General features: G+C 53.3%; 3 protein-coding genes across 3 annotated transcripts; 2 read left to right on the forward strand and 1 right to left on the reverse strand.

Annotated features, from left to right (window-relative positions):
* Positions 1-1,284: 1,284 nt before the first annotated feature.
* On the forward strand, positions 1,285-7,458 carry EAH_00030740 (TBC1 domain family member 23, related, related; the record flags this gene model as incomplete). Its single annotated transcript, XM_013392461.1, has 8 exons — positions 1,285-1,431; positions 1,689-1,760; positions 1,944-2,029; positions 2,252-2,649; positions 2,918-4,142; positions 4,612-6,619; positions 7,093-7,162; positions 7,346-7,458. The coding sequence occupies 8 exons, from the start codon at positions 1,285-1,287 to the stop codon at positions 7,456-7,458; spliced, it is 4,119 nt and encodes a 1,372-aa protein (XP_013247915.1).
* Positions 7,459-12,645: 5,187 nt separating this feature from the next.
* EAH_00030750 (hypothetical protein, conserved) lies at positions 12,646-14,287 on the forward strand (the record flags this gene model as incomplete). The annotated part of the gene is made up of 6 exons (XM_013392462.1): positions 12,646-12,725; positions 12,971-13,076; positions 13,236-13,404; positions 13,623-13,699; positions 13,788-13,841; positions 14,012-14,287. The coding sequence occupies 6 exons, from the start codon at positions 12,646-12,648 to the stop codon at positions 14,285-14,287; spliced, it is 762 nt and encodes a 253-aa protein (XP_013247916.1).
* Positions 14,288-15,128: 841 nt separating this feature from the next.
* On the reverse strand, positions 15,129-15,557 carry EAH_00030760 (hypothetical protein, conserved; the record flags this gene model as incomplete). Its single annotated transcript, XM_013392463.1, has 1 exon — positions 15,129-15,557. The coding sequence occupies one exon, from the start codon at positions 15,555-15,557 to the stop codon at positions 15,129-15,131; it is 429 nt and encodes a 142-aa protein (XP_013247917.1).
* Between the last annotated feature and the right edge of the window lie 3,294 nt (positions 15,558-18,851).

An 18,851-nucleotide genomic window follows, 5' to 3' on the forward strand; every position in this document is an offset into this window, starting at 1 on the left:
CAAAGACACCGATGCACCAAGGTAGAGACAGACAGACAGAGACGCACACAGACGGAGACGTTTAGATATACAGAGCGACAAACACAGGCAGATGCAGTGGCAGAGACAGCCAAACCGGTTACGAACGAACATAACCACCACCAGACAGACAGGAGCTGAGGTTCTGAGGGAGGTGAGGCGGAAGCCAGGCGCAGCGCAGCAACTGGATAGGAGAGGCGAATATGGCAGAGAGCGAGAAATGTGAATGAAGAAGACTAAGGGATATCTACGCTTGCGTCAGTTTCAGTAATATATATATATATTATTGTTTTATTTGTTTCTTTTGTGTGTGCAGCTCCGTTCCTGTATTTGGGGGCGGCAGAAGGAGGGTTTGAGCCCTGGGAGGTGTATTGCTGTTTCGTAGCTTTTGTTCGGAGGTTTCTTCCAGCGATGTTTGCTGATGATGATTTCACCGCTCTTCAATCTTCTTTCCAGCACTTTAACCGCCTCCTCGCCTACCACGACCCTACTCTCGCAATCTTCTTAGGCGAGCAAGCACGCATGCAGCCAGAATGCATGCATGTAAAATGCATGCTTGTAGAATGCATGCATGTAGAATGCATGCATGTAGAACGCATGCTTGTAGAATGCATGCATGTAGAACGCATGCTTGTAGAATGCATGCATGCAGCGTGTATGCATGCGTGGAGGCTGCATGCACAGACGCGACCACGTATACCCACACACATGGCAAACAAACCCAACAAACGCAAATGCAAGCCAACAGCCAGCCACCCCAAACACAGAGCCAACGGCAGCACTCTTAAAACCCGCTGGGAAGGAGTTGTAGCAGTTTTGCATGCAGTCTCTAGATGCTCTAGAGTGGAGCGAGGGCAGATGGTCCAGGGTTTAGGTTTAGGGTTTAGGGTTTACGATATAAAGGTTGAGGATTTACTGCTTGGGGGGTTCGGCAACAGCATTAAGGGCATATACGACTTTCTGTTCGGGGCTTGAGGGGTTTGTTTAGCGTTCGAAGTTATTGTAGGGTCGTTAGGGTTTAGGGTTTAGGGTTTAGGGTTATTAGGGATTAATGTTTGGGGCTGTGCGGGTAGAGGGTTTGGAGTTGTCAGGGTTGAGGTGCTGGGGCTATTGGGGTTTAGGGTTTGCGTGTGTATGTGGGTATGTGCGTGTTTGTCTGCAGAGAGGCACTTTGCAACTCCTGAGTTGTACGTAACGCCCTGGTTTCTGACTTTATTTTCTTCTAAGGTGCAGCTGCCGGTGTTGTTCGTATTATGGGATTGGCTTATGCTGGAGAGCGACAGTGTCTTCTTCTGCTTCGTTTCTCTCGCCATACTCATCAGCAACAGACGCATGCTGCTGAGTACTGAGGTCTCGCAGTTGCCTGAGACCCTGAGCAAACTCTCCATCAACTCCGTCCCGGAACTATCCCTTGTAACTACCCCACTCTCGCTGCTGCTGCTGCTGCTGCTCTGCTGCTGCGGCTGCTGCTCCTACTCCTTTTCCCGCTGCTCCTGCTGCTGATCCTCCTCCTCTAGCTGCTCCTGTGCTCCTCCTCTTTCTGCTGCTGCCCCTCCCCCCGCTGCTTCTGCTGCTGCTTCGCACATGCATGTGGTTAGTACGAAGCAGCGTTGGGGTTGTTAGTCGTAGCCCGCTTGTTTGTGCTGCTGCTGCTGTGCTGTTTGCTGCAGTTGTGGCGCCTCGCCCAGGAGCTCCGCGACCAGACGCCTCTCAGTTTCTCGTACATCTTCTGCGCTTCGCAGGTCAGCATTAGCTGAGGGCTGCTGCTTCTGATGCTGCTGCCTGTTGTGCCTCTGCTGCGTCCTCCTCGCCTGGCACCGCTGTTTGCACTCGTCGTGACAGCGTATGCCCCGTTCTTGACCTTCTGGTCTGTGCTGCTGCTGCTGTTGCTTCTGTTTCTGTTTCTGCTGTTGGTGCTGTTGCAGACGGGGAGCTCGGAGCCTCAGCTGCAGCCGCTGCAGCAGACGGAGTCTGAGCGTGTTTTCTTCATGCTGCCCCAGGAAGTACTCAAGTAGGCATTCTGCTACCGCTGCTTTGGCGGCACGTTGTGTAGGGGGTGGGTGTTGGGGCTGTGAGTGCAGCACACCAGAAACGCGGCCTGGCGCTGCGCTGTTGCTGCTGCTGCTGCATGCGTATTGCGTGTGTTGTCCTGTAGACCTCCCTTGTTGCTGTGCTGCTTTGGAGAGGTTCTTGCCGCTTGCGGGTGCTTCTGCTGCTGCTGTGTGCACTGCAGCCACGCCTACGGGCGCACATCAGCGCCTCTGTTCTCCCCGTGCGAAGACTTTGGGATCTCTGGGCGTTGCAGCAGCGGGGTCTCGCCTGCAGCAACGCATGCATCAGCAGCAGCTGCTGCTGCTCCTGCAGCTGCTGGAGCTGCTGGGGCATGCGGTGAGTCGCAGCGTGCGAGAGGGGACCTTGCTGCAGGGCGAGGCCCTGCTTGGAAGCTCCTGCTGCTGGACTTGAGGCCTCAGTGGCTCTTCGAGGGGGGGCGCCTGCCGCCAGCCATTCACGTGGATGCTCTGGGGGACTGGAAGCAAACGCTTCCTGCTCTCGTTGGTGCCATAGACCCGGCTACGACAGGAGCAGCTGCAGCAACCGCTACAGACGCCGACCCCACAAGAAGCAGCTTAAGTGAGCATTCCTAGGAGTAGCAAAAAAGTGCTGCTGCTGCTTCCGCTGCTGCTGCTGCAGTGGCGGGCGGATGCAGACACGAAGGTGGTTGGCCTTGCCCGAAGACCCACCCAAGGGCTGAGCCTCCAGAAACGGAGACCCGCAGCAGCAACAGCAGCAGCAACGGCCTCTGCAGCAGTGGCAGCGGCCAGTTTCGTGCGACTCTGACCGGTGGTTTGGTGTATTGCGGTGTTTGCTACTGCGTGTGCTGCGACTGCTGCTGCTGCAGGCAGCGGGTGCGGGAGCCCCTCTGCTAGGAATTCTAATGGGAGGCGCGCAGGAGGTGAAGACACCGAAAGGCGGAGGCTGCCGCGGCGGCGAGGTACGCGGCTGCTGCGCTCGTTAAAGTGGAGAGGACACCCTGGAGATTCGCGCTCCTCCTCATCTGCTGCGGGAGATGGTACTGCTGCTTCGGCCACAGCAGCAACAGCAGCAGCAGCAGCAGGAGGGCAAGGGACCCGCGCAGGCAGGACGTCTTCTCGAGCTTCGTCCGTTGCTGCTGTGAATGCGGCAGAGTTGCAAACTGCAGCAGCGCAAGCACGACGGGGGTCCGCAGGCTGCACCTCGGCAGGCGCGGAGACGGAGCAGAGCCAGCAGCAGGCTGCAGCAGCAGCAGCAAAGCGGCACCCCCACCGCCGCTGCATGTCAGAGCCATTTCCCCGTGGAGATAGGACTCCTTTCTGGCGGTTGCGTAGTTCTTGCTCTGAGCATGCAACAGGACCAACAGGAACTGCAGCAGCAGGAACAGCAGCAGCATCAGGGGGGACCCCACAGCCCGCAACTGCCGGAAGGAATTGCTTTGAGAGCGCAGCTGTCGTGCAGGAGTTTCAAGCAAAGTGGCCGCAGCTGGAGTGCTTGCCAGTGTTGCCTTGCAGCAGCAGTATCGCCCAGCTGCAGCAAGCAACTGCGGCGCCGCTCTCAGCAGCAGCAAACAACGGACAACAGCCGGTAGCAGAGGCAGCAACAGAAGCGAAAACGGACAGGAAGCAGACGGGCATCTTGCGGGCGTCTGACCTCCCGGAGGAGGAGGAGCAGCAGCAGCAGCAACATCACGAACAGCAGCAGCACGAGAAGCAGCAGCAGCGAGAGGACAAGAGAATGCGCGGGGACATTGGGGGTGAGCAAGGGGGTCATCGGGGCGAGGCTTTGCGTCATATAGACGAGCGCCTTACAGCGAGCACTGCAGCAGGAGGCAGTGCTGCTGAGTGCATGGCGGGGTGTGCAGCAGGAGACAGAGGCTGCAAGGCCGGGGCCTCAGGGGCTGCTCGCGAGAGGTTTGTCCAGTCGGACGTGTTTTGCTGCACATCTCTGACACCGGAGGAGAATAGGAAGGCCTACAGCTTGCATCAATTGCAGGTGCCCTCGCACCACGTCTGTCTCCTCACCGAGGAGGGGACGCTGGATGCAGATGCTGCGGAGATATACCATTTCTTAACAGAGGAGATGGCGCTGAGGTAAGCAGGCACATCTGTCGCGGGTAGTGACACAGACGGAAGCAAATAGAAGACCCACCGGTTGCTTCTCGGCACCCTAGCAGCCCCAAGCAGCAGCTGCATGTTGTTGTTGCAGCTCATTGGTTTGTCTCACGTATATATGTGTGTGCTCAAGGGTGCGTGTGTGTATATGGAGTGGAGTGCATGCAGTGTGCGTCTGTCTGTGGTGTAGTCTCTGGTGTAGTTTGTTGCTGCGTACGTTTTCGCAGGTGTTGTGTGTATTTAGTGCAGTTTATGCTGTGGAGTGTATGTGTAGTGTATGCTGTGATGTACGGTGGATATTGTATGGTGTGTATTGTATGGTGTGCAGTATGTATACTGCACACCATACAATACATGTTTGTACTGTTTTATGCATGTGCATGTTTAATGTGGTGTTTTGTATGGTGTGTAGTGTATGGTGTTTAGTTTGTTGTCGGTGTATGTACAGGTGGGTTTCCTTTGTTCGCGGAGGCTACGTTGCGTGTCACTGGCTGGCGATGCAGCAGCAGCTGGAGCTTGTGGACCACACAACGGGCACATGCTCCGTCTGCACCGCTGAGGCCCAGCAGCAGCATCAGCGCCTTGAGCAGCAAGAGCAGCAGCAGCAGCAACAGCAGCAGCGGTCGGTGCGCCGAGGCAGCCGTCAGTCGGTTTTGTCACGAGCGTGGAGTTCCTCTTCTCTGTCTTCAGATATAAACTCTTCCGCGTCGACGACGCCTTTTAGCCGCTCTCATGCTTTGTCTCCATCAATTAATGTCGTTCGCACGCAGCAACAGCAGCAGCAACAACAGCAGCAGCAGCAGCAGCAGGTAAGGAGCAACAGCGCGTTTAGGCCGAGCGGTACCCAGGGTCTTAACTTGGGGGGCATATTGGGGGCCTGGCGGCGGCTGTCCAGCGCGAAGTCTCCCCGTGGCTCTTCTTCCAAAGGGCGGAAGACAGGAGCAACAACGGCAGAAACAGCAGCCGCTAGAGCAGCAACGGCAGCAGAAGCAACGACGCCTGCAAACGAGGATGCTGTGTTGGCATCAGGCCCGCTGGTGCCTAACTTGTGCGCGCTGTGCAGCAGCAACAGCTTCAGCAGCCGTAGCAGCAAAAGCAGCAGCACCCGCAGCAGCGCCTTGATCCCTTCCTATACGCCTCAGGAAGGCACCCCGATGCTGCTGAAGCAGCGGTGGCTGAGCGGCGGCGTGACCAGCAATAGCTGTGTGTCGTGTGGGTCTCCGCTGCCGGCTGCGGGAGGTTGGTCTGCCGCTGCCGCTGCTGGGGGGGACCTTTCTGTTGCTACTACTGTTGCTGGAGAAGCGCTGCCCCCTCAGCTGCCTTTCCAGCGCTGGGCGTCTTTGCTTTCATTGCCAACGCACCGCCTCGTGTTGCTTAGGGTTCCTCGCTGGGCTCTCCAGGTATTTCTTCGGGCGGCGGATGTGAGGACCTTCCCCTGTTATGTGGAGGCCGTATTGCAGCCGCCATTACATCTGCTGCTGCAGCAGCAGCACAGTGCCGTCTCTTCAGCAGCTGGCTCAGGTGGACAAGGCTCCACTGAAACCCCGCCGCCGATTCTGTGTGAGGCACATGGCGCAGCATGCGACAGCAGCATCAGCAGCAGTAGCAATAGCAGCAGCAACAGCGCTGCAGATACGGGCAAAAGCTGCACAGGCTCGTTGCCGTCCCTTGCGCAGCTCTCCAGCATTGCCCCCCGTGCCGCTGTTCCCGAGTCGCCGCTGGGAGCAGCAACAGCTTCGGTGACTGCTCGTTCCCTTTCTCTGCTGCTTCGGTGGCACTCATCCTCAACCCCCCTGAGCCGCAGAAGCACAGACAGCCAAAAGGACTACTATATACAGCAGCAACAGCAGCAGCACGTTTCTCGCGGGGGGTCTCACGGCGTGCTAGCCAAGCGCAGCAGCAGCGGAGGGGGACCTGGTGGGTCTAGTGGGGCGCCAGCTGTATCGATGCCTTTGGGGGACGGTTACGATCACCTGTCTTCTTGGCTCTTCAACGCGCCAGACAGAAGACTTTGTGAAGTGATTGTGACTCCTGACCGCGTTGTGCTTGTCAGCGGAGCTAAGCAACAGCAGCATCAGCAGCTGCTGCTGCAGAGGCAGCAGGATCAGCAGCAGGAGGGAGGTGAAGAAGGGGTAATAGGTATTACGGAGCTGGCGCGATACCCTGAGGATACTCCTAAAGGTGCAGAAGAATATCAGGGGGGAGCACAGTGGCGCCTTGTTGCTGATCTCCTGGGCCTTCCGCCACCATGGCGCCTGAAGCCCGAGCAGCAGCAGCAGGAACAACAGCCAGGAGACTCCCAGCAGCAACAACTCGAGCACCAGCAGCCACAACAGCAGCAGGTGGAAGATGACTTCGTCGATGTGTATTCTTCGATGGAGTTGGCGGAGACTCACAAAATAACGAGCAGGAAAAACGATGCAAGGCTTTTGTGCTTTTACTTCAATGCTACAAAGGTGGGCGTCATCCAAACCGGATGGCTGTAGCTGTTAGGAACAGCCGAGCACGGACCAATGATATCGAGGGTTTACGGTTTGGAGGGTTTAGGGTTTGGGGAGGAGAGCAATGAATGGCTACACGAGGCCTACGTGTTACATGTCGAACCCTGCGTGAAATAATAGAGACTCACCTGCACAGGCACACGCAGCAGCAAGCACGCACCATGCAATAATGGTACCCTTAGATTTTAAGAGTTAAGTGGGTACCGAGGGGCGAGATACCGAAGGGTGCTAGAAATTGCTTCGCCAGCAGTTTGATTTCTTTTAGTTTAGAGGCAAAGTTGGTCTCTTTTGAAAAGCTGCATCACCCTGGTGCGTGTATGCCTGTAGCTGCGAGCAGTGGGTGGCGGGATAAGAGCCGTGGTTTTGTTCTGCTGGTGGTGGTGATGCATTTGCAATGTGGTGCGTGCGTCCCTTGGCTTCTGCCTCAGTCGCAGCCGCTGATGGTCTTGAGGTTCCCAGATGACGGCTCAGCGAAAGGTTGCATAGCCCACGTCAAAAGTGAGTCGGCTCTGCACTGCAGCAAAAGTTTCGTCTTGCATCCGCAGCAGCAACACCGGAGCTGCTGCTCCGCTGCTGTCGACATGTTTTGTGAGGGTTGTAGGGCGATCTTGAAGGGCCTGGCTACGGACTGTTTCTATTCGCAAGCATTGCGATGCTGCCTTGTGTCTTGTTTGTACGCAGAAATGTATCGTGCTTACAGGATGCGCAAGCATCAGCAGCAGCAGCAGCGGGCGCAGCAAGCTGGTGCAAGCGACGCGCAATCCGCGGCGCCCAGTGGTAATGGGGGCGCCTGATTTGCTCCGCTTCTCCTGTTGCAGCTTACAGCAGGAGAGAGCAGAAAAGTGTTAGGTTTTACAGCCCACTCTGTGTTTGTTGAACTGCATTTCCTCACGCCTAGCCCGTCATGCTTGAAAGGCGATCTCGAGATGTGTTCCTGCAAACCGAACGCACAGCAAGCCTTTGCCCAGCTCCCCATTAAAATGTGAGTTGGCAGCTGCGCGCCTCCCCAGTTTTGCTGATGCGTTGAGACACGGCCGATTAAAGGTCCTACAATTTTGCACGAAGCGGGCCGTATGGCTGCTCCTCAGCGCAGTGCAGCAAGGGCAACCTGCTGCGGGAAGCCTATGAGGGAACGCATGTGCCGGTGTAGGGCAAGGCCTGCGCGCGGGCGTTCTGCCCATCTTGAAGGGCGGATACCTTTAACATCTCTGCTTGGTTACTCTCTCTATTCAGCGAAAGCCGAGGCGCCCTATTAGCAGCGGTCCAGCGGGGGTACACCAACTGTGGAGTCTCGGCTCAGCGCAGGGGACGGTACTGCTCTTGCTCACAGCAAGCGCGAGAATGATGGCGGGTAGACGCACGATCAGGCTGAGCTGAGCGATTGCTGTTATCTGCTTATAGAGCTTACAGAGGCCGTGTAGCGGTAGGGGACCCTTTGTAATTCTCCGAGTGCGCGTTGCAGGCAGGCCATTACTGTACAGGAGCGGCAATAGGCTTGGGGCAACCCGCACTAACACGTCGAACTCTGCGCCTTTAGACTTTAGTGTAGGAGCGGTAGATAGTGCGAGGGGGGTGGGATCGGTGAACGTTTTGCGCAAATCCATTGCAGCTGATGATAGGTTAACTAGGGGAAAATTTGCAGAGCGAATGAAGAGAGGGCGCTGCAGGCCCATCACCCTCTGCAAGCCCACTAATCACGAACGAGGAACAACTCAAATGTCAATGATCCACGGGGTCAATAAAAACTCGAAAGTAGTCACTTCTGGTCTTCTTTCTACGCTCGTGATGCTTTAATGTGGTGCTTATGCGTATGAAAGGTCGGATGTGTTGTTTAACTATTTCAACAGCACGTGGTGGGGAAGGAGATGCGGGATCTGTTCGGGCTTGTCCGATGCTGTGTCAACTGGCCTGGAAATGAAATCAGCTGCAGGCGTTTGTTTAGTGGAATCTGGAGGGCGTCGACTCGGGGGTAGCCTGCTCATACAAAAAGGAATATGCTCCCTTTAGCTTGCCACGCTACTGACAGGCTTCATATGCAGCTTTCGTCTTTTGCCGAATGGAAGCTGCGGATTCATTAGCAGAATGCATACATAATCGTGCGGCATTCCATTAAGATCTGAAGTTGGGTTAGGGGTCGCTTAGTTGTACATAATCATCATGCGGGCACGCATTTATAAATGTACAGGTATACGTGCATTTGTGTGGGTTCACGTATACAGAGGCAGGTGCATATACCATATATAAATAATGTATGGCACAAACGCAGCTGCCGCATGAAATACACGCATGCTATCAGTGCATGCTTCTCTGTACAGCGCATGACTTTGCTTGTTGCTACGGTTCCAATTATACGATCCATTTCATGTAGTACGCTCTGACCCCAATAGGGGAAATGCTATCAGGCCCCATTTGTGGGTAGGTGGTTTATTAAGTTGAACTGGCTACTCTTCGTGAAAGTTGAGAGCCACCCAAGCAGTATCGACTTCCAGTGATGCCCCGCCTCGGAGTTGTCTAACGAAGGCTAGTTTTGACGGAGGAAGTGGTCCCGTCAAGTCCCTGATCACTCGCTGCAGCATTGGAGCCAAGGATTCAGTGGACAAAGAGAAAGCGTAGCCAGGTCACTTGACGGTTCCCCGACTGGCTCACTGGCTGCCGGTCGCAGCTTGGTCAGTCTGGGGTTGGTACGCATATTTCCACTCGCGTGCAGGCTGGCTACTGTGGGCTGAGGAAGTGCTGAACAATTACATTTGGTGTTATTAGGGCTTGCCTTAGAAGCGGGCTTGGGTATGCTCACATGCCGGGCTTTCCTTGCTGTCCGAGTTGCCAGCAAGGACTGCTACAACTCAACTCACGACAAAGACGCAGCGTAGGAGTCGTCGGATTCAACTGATGTTGAAGGAAAAGTCGCATCACTGGTAGGACTCTAGTAGTTCGTCACCGACAAAGCCGATGATACTCTTGATATTTCTGATGGTGAAGTCATACTGCGTCAGCCGACATTTCCACCGAAAAACTAATTTGCTATCGTAGTCCTGGAGTTGAAGACTCTCCTTTGTTATCTTGGTGTTGGAATAAGAGACTGCTCTGCCTGGAAGCTTCAGTGCCCCTTCCGTCTTCGGGAAGTGATTCCATGCCTCTTCCCGTATACGATGCGATTCCTGTTGGGGGCGCGGAGTTGTTCACTCTCTTACTATGTCGCGGCACGTGCAATTAAAAGGTGTATTCTGTAACCACCGTGCGTGCCCTCCAGCGAGTCGCCCACGGCAAACTTAGGATGGCACCACGGTGAGTTGGTTCAACGTACAAGCCGGTATCATAAGGGCATGACATTTTCCTGAATTGATCGTTCATTCACGCCCATATATTTGCCGATATCTGTGCCCTGTCTGCCACAGGGGAAGCGTATCCGAAGAGAATGCGCCAATATACATATACTTAGCTTGGACTGCCTCGCAGATATCAACTCCGCTTCGCAGCCTAGGTCAGGTAGCGCAAGCGACGCATGATCATTGCTACGAACTCGGAGAAGCACATTGAGTTATGGCGGATTTGCGGGTGCTCCTGCCACCCACTTCACCACCCCACACGTTGCTTGGGGGCCATTTCAGAAATTCCCTGATTGCTTTATTGGTTTGGTGATGAGTAGGTTCTTACTCCTTTAGTTGCACAGCCCTTTCATGCGCCTGAAGTATCTGATTATGTAACAATGCTGTTGCAGAAGAAGCAGATGCGAGGCGCGGAATTGCGTGCTTTCTGGGCTCCAGATTCGCCGGCCGTCCCCTGTATCTCGCTTCTTACCTTTTTATGGGCTGTGCTAACGTTCATATCCCCAAAATCCCTAGGATCTGTTGGGATTCTTTGCAAACGCGTCTTCTACCTTCTCAGCTATGGCTGTAGAAGTGGCGCTTCTCCTCTCTCTAGTGCGTATGTACTCCATAAACTAGGCCTGTACCACCCTTTCTCCGCTTAGTTTGCTAGCTGCGGTTCAGCTGGCTAAAGGTTAGCTCTCTCCGAGAAGCATCCCTGATATGAAGCACCCCTGGTATGAACCATTGATACTGAAGTTCCGAGTTGAAGAACTGATACTTCTCGATGCAGCGCCCTAACGCTTTCCTTATTTCTCACTTTCTCACTTGTGCCATAGCCTGCTCTCTTGTGGTTCGGAGAATGACCCTACATCGCAGCGCATTTCGGAGAGCTTTCATGATTTGGATGTATCTCGGAAAAGTGTTATTCCTGCTTAGGTAAAACCACCATTATTTGCGGTTCTAACATAATAACAAACTTCTCAGTGGTAACTGCAGTTCCTATGGTGCGTTTGAAGACGAAACTAAAGATGGAGAGAAGCAAGCAACCCCGCCACTACCACCAAATCGCGGCCTTCGTCGTTTCTGGACGATCGGCGATGGCGGAGGCATTCTTCATGAATTGGTTTGGCCGTAGCAACAATCCCCGCTGGATGGGAAACAGTTACTGCGTTTGGCTTAATCAGGGAAGGCTCCAAGGAGTTGATCACTTCCTCCACCACGGGGCAAAGCATAATCAATCTCTATTGTGCGGAAGGAGAGAGGGGATGAAGCTGCGACTAAAATGTTCGAGAGAACACCAAGAGGACTTTTCTCTTGCAAACGCATCTTGCAGAAATAAACACGGAAAGCCAACCCAATTGCAAGCACAACCAAACCCTCTTGGTGCATGCCCTATTAATGTGCACCTTTACTAATCATTTATTTGGGCCTTAATAGCCAGTCTTCAAGAAAGTGTTGACAGGTATATGTATCAGCTTCACAGAGCATGCTAGAATAGCCGAGTCTCCTTGCACTGAATACCATTGCTTAACACTCATTTGGCCTTCAGCAAACAACCTACGCTCAGGCAGGGGGAAAATGCATGCGTCAACTTCAGGCAGACCGTCCTACATACCTCCCGTAAGTTGTGGCATGGTCCCCCCAAAGCGGTGAACAACCTCCCAAGCAACTCTCACGGCACTTCCACCGCCACAAGGCAACAAGTCCGTCTGCATACCATTGTAGACTCTTATTGGACTCAGCTTTCGAAGACGCTACGCCAAAACGCGTACGCCTACAAGAGAATTATATGGTAACGAGCTGTGTCCTCCTAGCGCCCAAACCACCCACTACACCATCATGGATCTCCCCACAGAGAGATACGCGCTCCTCAATCGTAAAGGTGGAGCACTTATGGGCTTCTGTAGCGCTCTACTCTCTACCCCAACAGCCCTCTCCAGAGAATACCAACATAACACCAACAAACTCCAACGTTGAAAACAGACTCTTCAGGAAAACCCTTACGTAAGCTCAAAGCAGCTTTGCAGAGTTTCTTAGACAAAGATTACACTCTGCTCACCACCCACGCCCTATAATCAACGAGCTTCTGTGCCAAACAGGTGAAGCGTATCATCGAAAGCATGCAACACGGAAACACCTAGGAAAACGTTCACTATGCGCTGTGCATTTTTAGACAATAACATTTTGCAGAATAGGAAATAGCAGCTTCAACGCATTCCAAAGTATGCATACCAATCTAGCAGTAGCAAGCTAACTAGTGTGCCACAAGCATTCAGCACTAGCTCCACGGTGAGGGGAACAGCCAGTGCGTGTAGAGGCAGCTATGACAAACGTTTAGGAAGAAGGCCCATACATATACAGACAATTCATGGCTGTAGATTTGTGTACTGCCATGCAGCTTGATTGCCGCTCGACGCATGCCGCAGCCCCAATCGAAACAACTTTCTATGCGTTGCTGTCACTAGCCTCGATGGCACCCTCAGTAAGTAGAAATTGCAAAATGCATTTATTTACTACCTCGTTTTTCCATGTCGTATGTTGACTTTTTACTCTCTATCAGCTCGGTGGTTCGGGGTTGTCGCGTGTACTCTCCAAGGGATCAATCCCTTTGCAGCGGACGGAGTAATGGTAAATACCAAGTTCAAATCAAGTTCAGCCTTTCCCAGCTGACTGATGCGTGGCAGAATGAAGAAGAAAGCTCCAAAAGGCTCTGCTCAAGGCACTGCTGCACTTTTTGACTTCGCCGCGAGGCGGTGAGGCCTCTTCCTTGTGTCTTACTTGTGTTTTCCTTGTCAGTCTGTCTGGCGGCCGCAACTGTACAACCCTGAATGATAGCCCAAGTGGGTGGCATCGGTAATGCTGTTTGTGCTACTTGTCGATATGGCATGAGCTCCATTGACTAACAATGCGCAGCGCCGGCCCAAGGGACAGCTGCAATTTCAGCTTGCTGGGGGATTGTCCCAGAACGTGAGATGACGCTGTTTGCTGTGCGTTCCAGCGAATTCATCACAGGAGCATCGAAACGCAAGGAACAACGCAGGAAGGAGGCCGAGACCAGAGCCCTCGAAAAGCAAAAGGAGGAGAGGCGGCTGCTGCGAGCACAGGTACAGTGCCGCGTAGTAGCTGGCCGTACTGGCTTTATGGGTTGTAAATTAGGATAACAATTGCCAATACCAAAACATCGGGAGGGAACAGCTTGTTTGCAGGTAAATGTATCCAGGAGTCGTTCATTCAAGTGCGCATGAGGTCATTTTTCCTTGCAGCGCCGAGAGAAGATAAGAGAGCACATCAACTACATACAACGCAGCCAACGGCTAGCGGAGGCAGCAGCGAAAGCTGCTTCTTCTCTCCAGTCCAAAAGCCAGAAATTTGTCGGTCGTGATCCCCGAGGTGGCCACGGCAGTATTAGCAGCCAACCGAAGAAGCGCAAAGGTGTGTATTGCAGGCTTTGAATGTGTCTGGAGGTGGGGGAAAGCGTTGCTGTGAACATACAGAAAAGCGGAAATTGTGCTTGGATGCAGGCACTGTGCGCCCAGTCATTCTGCTTTCCTTGCGAGGGTGCCCATGATCGCCGTCTGCAGGGCAGCGCCGTTCAAGGATGGCATATAGCAGGGTGCCTCTGCCAGTGTTTCGTCTTTCTTGTGTTTTAGGAATTGCAGATGATGCTGGTGAGGAGGGCTGGAAGAAGTCGAAGCCACAGCCAGCCCTGACAAGTGAAGTCGTTAAGGTGCGGTTTACACCGGCTCTGAAACTGTCGTTTCAGTGTGCTGTTGTCTTGGCATGCTTACGGCCGCTGGCTTGTGGGCCTTTGCTAGGCTTTGGAAGACTTTGCGATTGATGGGGGCGACGTGGAGAGGCAGAAGGTAACGGTAGGAAGTTCAGAAGTGCCGTTTGGTGGTGTCATGTAGTTTCGGCGGTCAGTTTTACTGTGGGTGGCTGCTGCAGGCCGTCCGTTTGCTGCCACCTCCAGCCAATGACGCTTCTTCTTCTCCCTGGCAAGTCGCCTCTTGTGTATCACTTTCCCTGGGGGGATTTATAGAACCTCCGGCAGCAGCAGCAGCAACGCCGGCCGCCAGGGCTCGCCAGGCTCTTCAGACCCACTCTGAGGATTCCGTTTGCTCAGAAGAGAACCAATTCAAGCGCCTCCCCACATCAGTCACGCCGCAAGTGGCCACGACTGCTAAAAGACTGCACCATGGTGCACAGAGAGGTGCGAGAGCGGGCAGACAAAGGCATCAAGAGAAAAGGCACAAGTCTCGAAGGCCTCGTAAAAAGTGCAAATGAATCCAATTGCAAGTTGCTCCCTGTGCAGTAGGAACACCAACTGTACCTTCCCCTGTCCACCATCCGCCTCGCTGACAGGCTTTCTTGTGTGAGGCGCTTCCTGGGAAGCAGCTACTGCATAACACTACACGTGAAATCGCTTTTTCACCGGTTGTCAGCACCTACATGTTTCCCGGACTGAAGTATCTCCTTACTACAAAACGAATCGCAGCGACTTCCGTGCTATCTCATGCCCGCCGTTGGCTTTTTCTTTGCTATGTTCTACAGCATCGTAAGAAACGAGTTACTGGGGAGTTTTTGCTGTCCAAAAGTTAGGAAAACCCCCACCTATATGGCAGACAGAAGCGCCAGTGCGGGAACCCATAGGTGACAGTCGCACACGCTGGGTGCCCGCAGAGTAGGGGCTGCTACGTCGGCGTCCCTACCAGTAAACATTTTGTCTAAGGGTACATTACAAGTATGCGCCCTAGGGCTGCAGGCTCCAGAGAGCACAGCCGGAAGCCACAGTAGCCAGTTTGAAATGCTGCTCCCGCGGAAGAGTGCAAATGCAATATTTTCGGGACGCTTTGATCTCCCCTGCCTACACGCGGTTCAAAGAGCCATTCCGTGAGATCAGGTCTTTCCCTGCTTCGCAGAACGAACGGAGAACTTCGCTTCAGTAGGAGCGTACGGGCAAGCCGCTCGAGAGAACCTCCCTCTGTTGATGCCTTAAGCGAAACAACGCATGGGGCGACCTGCCGCCTCTCATCGCACTTCCATTCACGGAACTTGCGGTCATCACCACTGCCACCTCCGTAAGGCGAGACGCAAAGCGGCCACGGCGCTGCCCCTCACACTCCTGCTGTCATGTAGGAGCTCCTACTTTCCTTACGTTACATCAGTTCGAGATCTTCCTTGTCCCATGTTCTCCAAAGGTTCGCTGTATCTTCGTCTTCATCACTGTGCCCTGGAGGATGTTCCTTTCCAAGCAATTTGTGGGATGCATCCCCTGGCCCTGAGGGAGTTCCTGATGAGCTTGTTTGCGAACTGAGCGCGCTGCGAGAAGGCAGTTTGGACGCGCCTTCCTCCTTGGGTTGTGAAGGCTGCGGTTTCTTCTGTGGGACTTTGCCACTGGTCGGGTCCTGCCGCTGCACAACGCCGGAATTCTGCGGCTGCGCTGTGGCGGATGAGGTGCTCTGGGAAGGTGTACTATCGAGGCCAAAGAAGAAGAGTGGGCTTCGTGAAGTTTCGCTTATTGCCGCAAGCACATCTTCGAAGTCTTGTTCCAAGCCGTTGCTGCCGCTGACGATCGGTTTAAGCATTTCGACAAAGCTTCGCATTGCGGAATTTAGAGGTGCCATGAATCCCCATGGGTCCTCGCTTTTAGTTGAATTTCCTTCCTGCGGAGATTCTGCTGTGTTTGACGATGGTGCACCTAAAAGACGAAAAGGAGGCCTCCTTCCACGGTCTCCGCTAGCGGACTGGCTGTGATTGCCATTTCCGCTTTCAGCCCCCGCTGCAGGCAAGCATCGCATCACTACAAGTAGACATGCTTCAGTCTCCACATGGTAACACAAACCCAGCAGTACAGCAATTAACAACAAATTCAAAAAACTGAATCAGCAAGCATTCACGCCAGACAAGGCATCACCGCGAAAGCAGCCGCACCCGGCAGGCAACAATTCCTGACCACTGCAGTTTAAAACACACTGCAATTCAATAGGTGCCTTGACTCTGCTGATAGTCGAAGTGCTTCCGCGGTCGCAAAGCAGGACGCACTGTGTGATTGCGCCTTCATGCACCGCCCGCACCCTTGGAGGCTACCTCGTTAATCTAACCTGCTGGAAGATTAGAAGGCCTGTGGAACTAGTTGACAGTATGATACTTACATGTAAATACACTCGTAGCCGTTAGGAAAAGAATTGCAGCGGCCGGCAGGACGGCGATCCATAGCCGGCGCATCCTCAGACCCCAAATCGCGGCCCTGAAAGGGCTTATCAGTCGCGATCGGCACCCCAGAGGGATCGTATGGAGTTAAATATTAAATATTATTTCCCAAAACACAATCAACTCACTCGCAGGGAGCCTCAGGCCACAGGGCCACGGGCAAGGGATGCCGCTGGACCACGTGAAGGTAAGCAGCAGACTTTCTCGTACGGGAACGTCTAACGGAGGGAAATTAGAGCATATTTGATTAGGAAAAGTTCAATTTCCTTGTCCTACATACATTTGTAGGTACTGCTCCCCGCAAGGGTCACGCAGGCCCGAAACGGCTTCCCCCACGCGGCTCCTTTCGCGGTTTGCCGTCCTTCCCAATTGCACTTAGCAGCATGCCCAAATTTCCTGATTTCCCCTACATATGTATTTTAGACTAACACCAACTACAAGCTTTCTCAGCTTTGTGCGATCCCAGCTACTGGGGAAATTATTTGCGGCACCCCCTGGCGTTGGCAGAACAGTGCCCTGTGCTCAACGAGTGAGCAGTTCTCAGTAGTTCCATAAAACGCTTAGCTCCGACCCATTTCATATTGTAAGCAGCGCAACCAGTAAAGCATAGTGCATGCATGATTAGAGGTTGGAGTTTCACTTAGGTACTCTGTGCAACGGCCGACGCCGCTCTGGGTCTGACGCTATGCACATGGGCATCGGAGCGCAGCAGCCACTAATGATCACCGCTACGCGCAGCTCGAAGCTGAGCATCGTAATCCCCCTAAGCACATACCGTCATTCACCGCTGACAGGCCTTGACACTTCCTAAATTGGAGCCATTTCCACAGGAGGAAAAATACACATGATCAATGATGATTAGTGGAGGTTGGCTTGTGTAGTTAGTTGGCTTTGAAGTTGGAACCGGTATTTCTACCTGAACGTAAGATGCCTACTGAGGCCAAGTATTGGTTTAGCAATTGTGTACAGTGATAGAGCATACAGCAAGGGGGGCTCGATTGTGCTTGCAATGGGGGTTGCCTTGCAGCACTAGTTGCAGCAACGTGCGTTGGTACTCAAAGTAGGTCACCCCCTCTCTTCACTAGCTCCCTTCAGTTGGGCTTCTCTGCCCAAGATGCCGGGGTACTGGAGGGGATGTCTGCTGTATTGAGGAGAACAATATTCGAAAGTCCTCGACTCTACTGCAGCTCGCGAATATCCTCAGCTGCGATGCAGGGAGTTCGCTAAACTTGGTAGCGCCGCATGGCTCATTGAAGCAGGTGTGAACAACGACCACCATTCTCACAGCATGGTGGCATGGTGCAAAGCACTGGTTTGTACGAAAGGCGCTCTGCAAACGAAATGAAATGAAAGATCTAGGTATGCTCAGTAAAATGTTTGTCAAGGCATCAGCCCTTTTCTCTCCCCTTAAAATGGGGATTTATCGGCATATGGCCACTGGCAGGTAGGCTAAGCCGGCTCTCTGGGCGCTTCGAGGCACTGAAACAGGCGCACCATCGCATCCCACCGACGGGGAAGCATTTCAAGTGCGAAAACAAGTGGCGAACAATTCCCCCCGTCTTTGTCGACCGTCCAGCTATGACGGTCTGCAATGGGAAGGAATTGAAAGAACTTTTCAATTCTGCAGAGGCGTGTATTCGTCCCAAAGGGCTTCGGTTGCCATGGGAATCTTAGTATCTAGAAGGGGAGGCAAGATAATAATTGCTATATCTAGGCAAGGGTACCACCCTTCGAGACAACATCCGGAGTATGCGCTAAGCATTACGAGATGCGTTGTGATTTGGATTATTTCTCAAGTTCGGCTATGGAACTTGCAAAGGCCGGAGAGCTATCAGTAGGGCGTTACTTCGGGAAGCATCAATACTTGTGAACAAAAATTCAACGGTGGACACTGAACTTCCACAGCGATTGTTCACATCAAGAAACCTTTTTTGGTGAAAGATAGTGGGGAAACCTGCTAAGCCGCGGAGAGTGAGCCCAGGGGCGAAAGAGTGGAACGCGCCGAGGTGATGGAGTATTTGTGCATGGCAGGAAAACGTCATTTCCACCCAGCCAGCTATAAAGGAAAAACTTTTTTGTGGAAACGACCGAGATGTAGAGCCTATGGGTATTGTTGTGTGAATGCTAACCCCTCCAAGAAAAAGACAGGCACCGAGAACAGGCGTGAGAGGGCGAATTCGATACTGAGACGGGTGGGGAGGCGTACCTGCCGAACGGTGCATAGGCTCCTTTCGCAACAAACAAGGTCGCATAATCCGAATAAAAATGGCGAAGAAACTAAACGAGCAAGTAAGAGGTTGCTCAACGCCTTCAGGGAAACCAACTATGCGATCAGGGAGTTTCTATGGCCCCCACGAAACGTCCGGCGCAGTGATGTGGCCTATAGACGTGACAGCTGCTACTGCGGGTTCGCCTCAACTCAACTCTGTGCTTATCGGAGTTCGTATTTGTGATCAGGGGTTGCTAGTGCCGCTTGAGAGCAGCTTGAGACATGTTGTGAAGTGGACCTAATATCGGCAGGGGCTTGCAACCTACATATTCCCTGCGAGCAAACTTCACCAGTAGCAGCCACGAGACGGGAACCAGCAACCTTATGGGCATACAATGCTTGTCCAATTGAGGAAGATATATTATTGCCGCATTACGTGTTTCTAGAACCAGTTTGCCAA

Source organism: Eimeria acervulina, genomic scaffold (assembly GCF_000499425.1).
Source record: "Eimeria acervulina Houghton genomic scaffold, Eah_scaff286, whole genome shotgun sequence".
Lineage (NCBI taxonomy): Eukaryota > Apicomplexa > Conoidasida > Eucoccidiorida > Eimeriidae > Eimeria > Eimeria acervulina.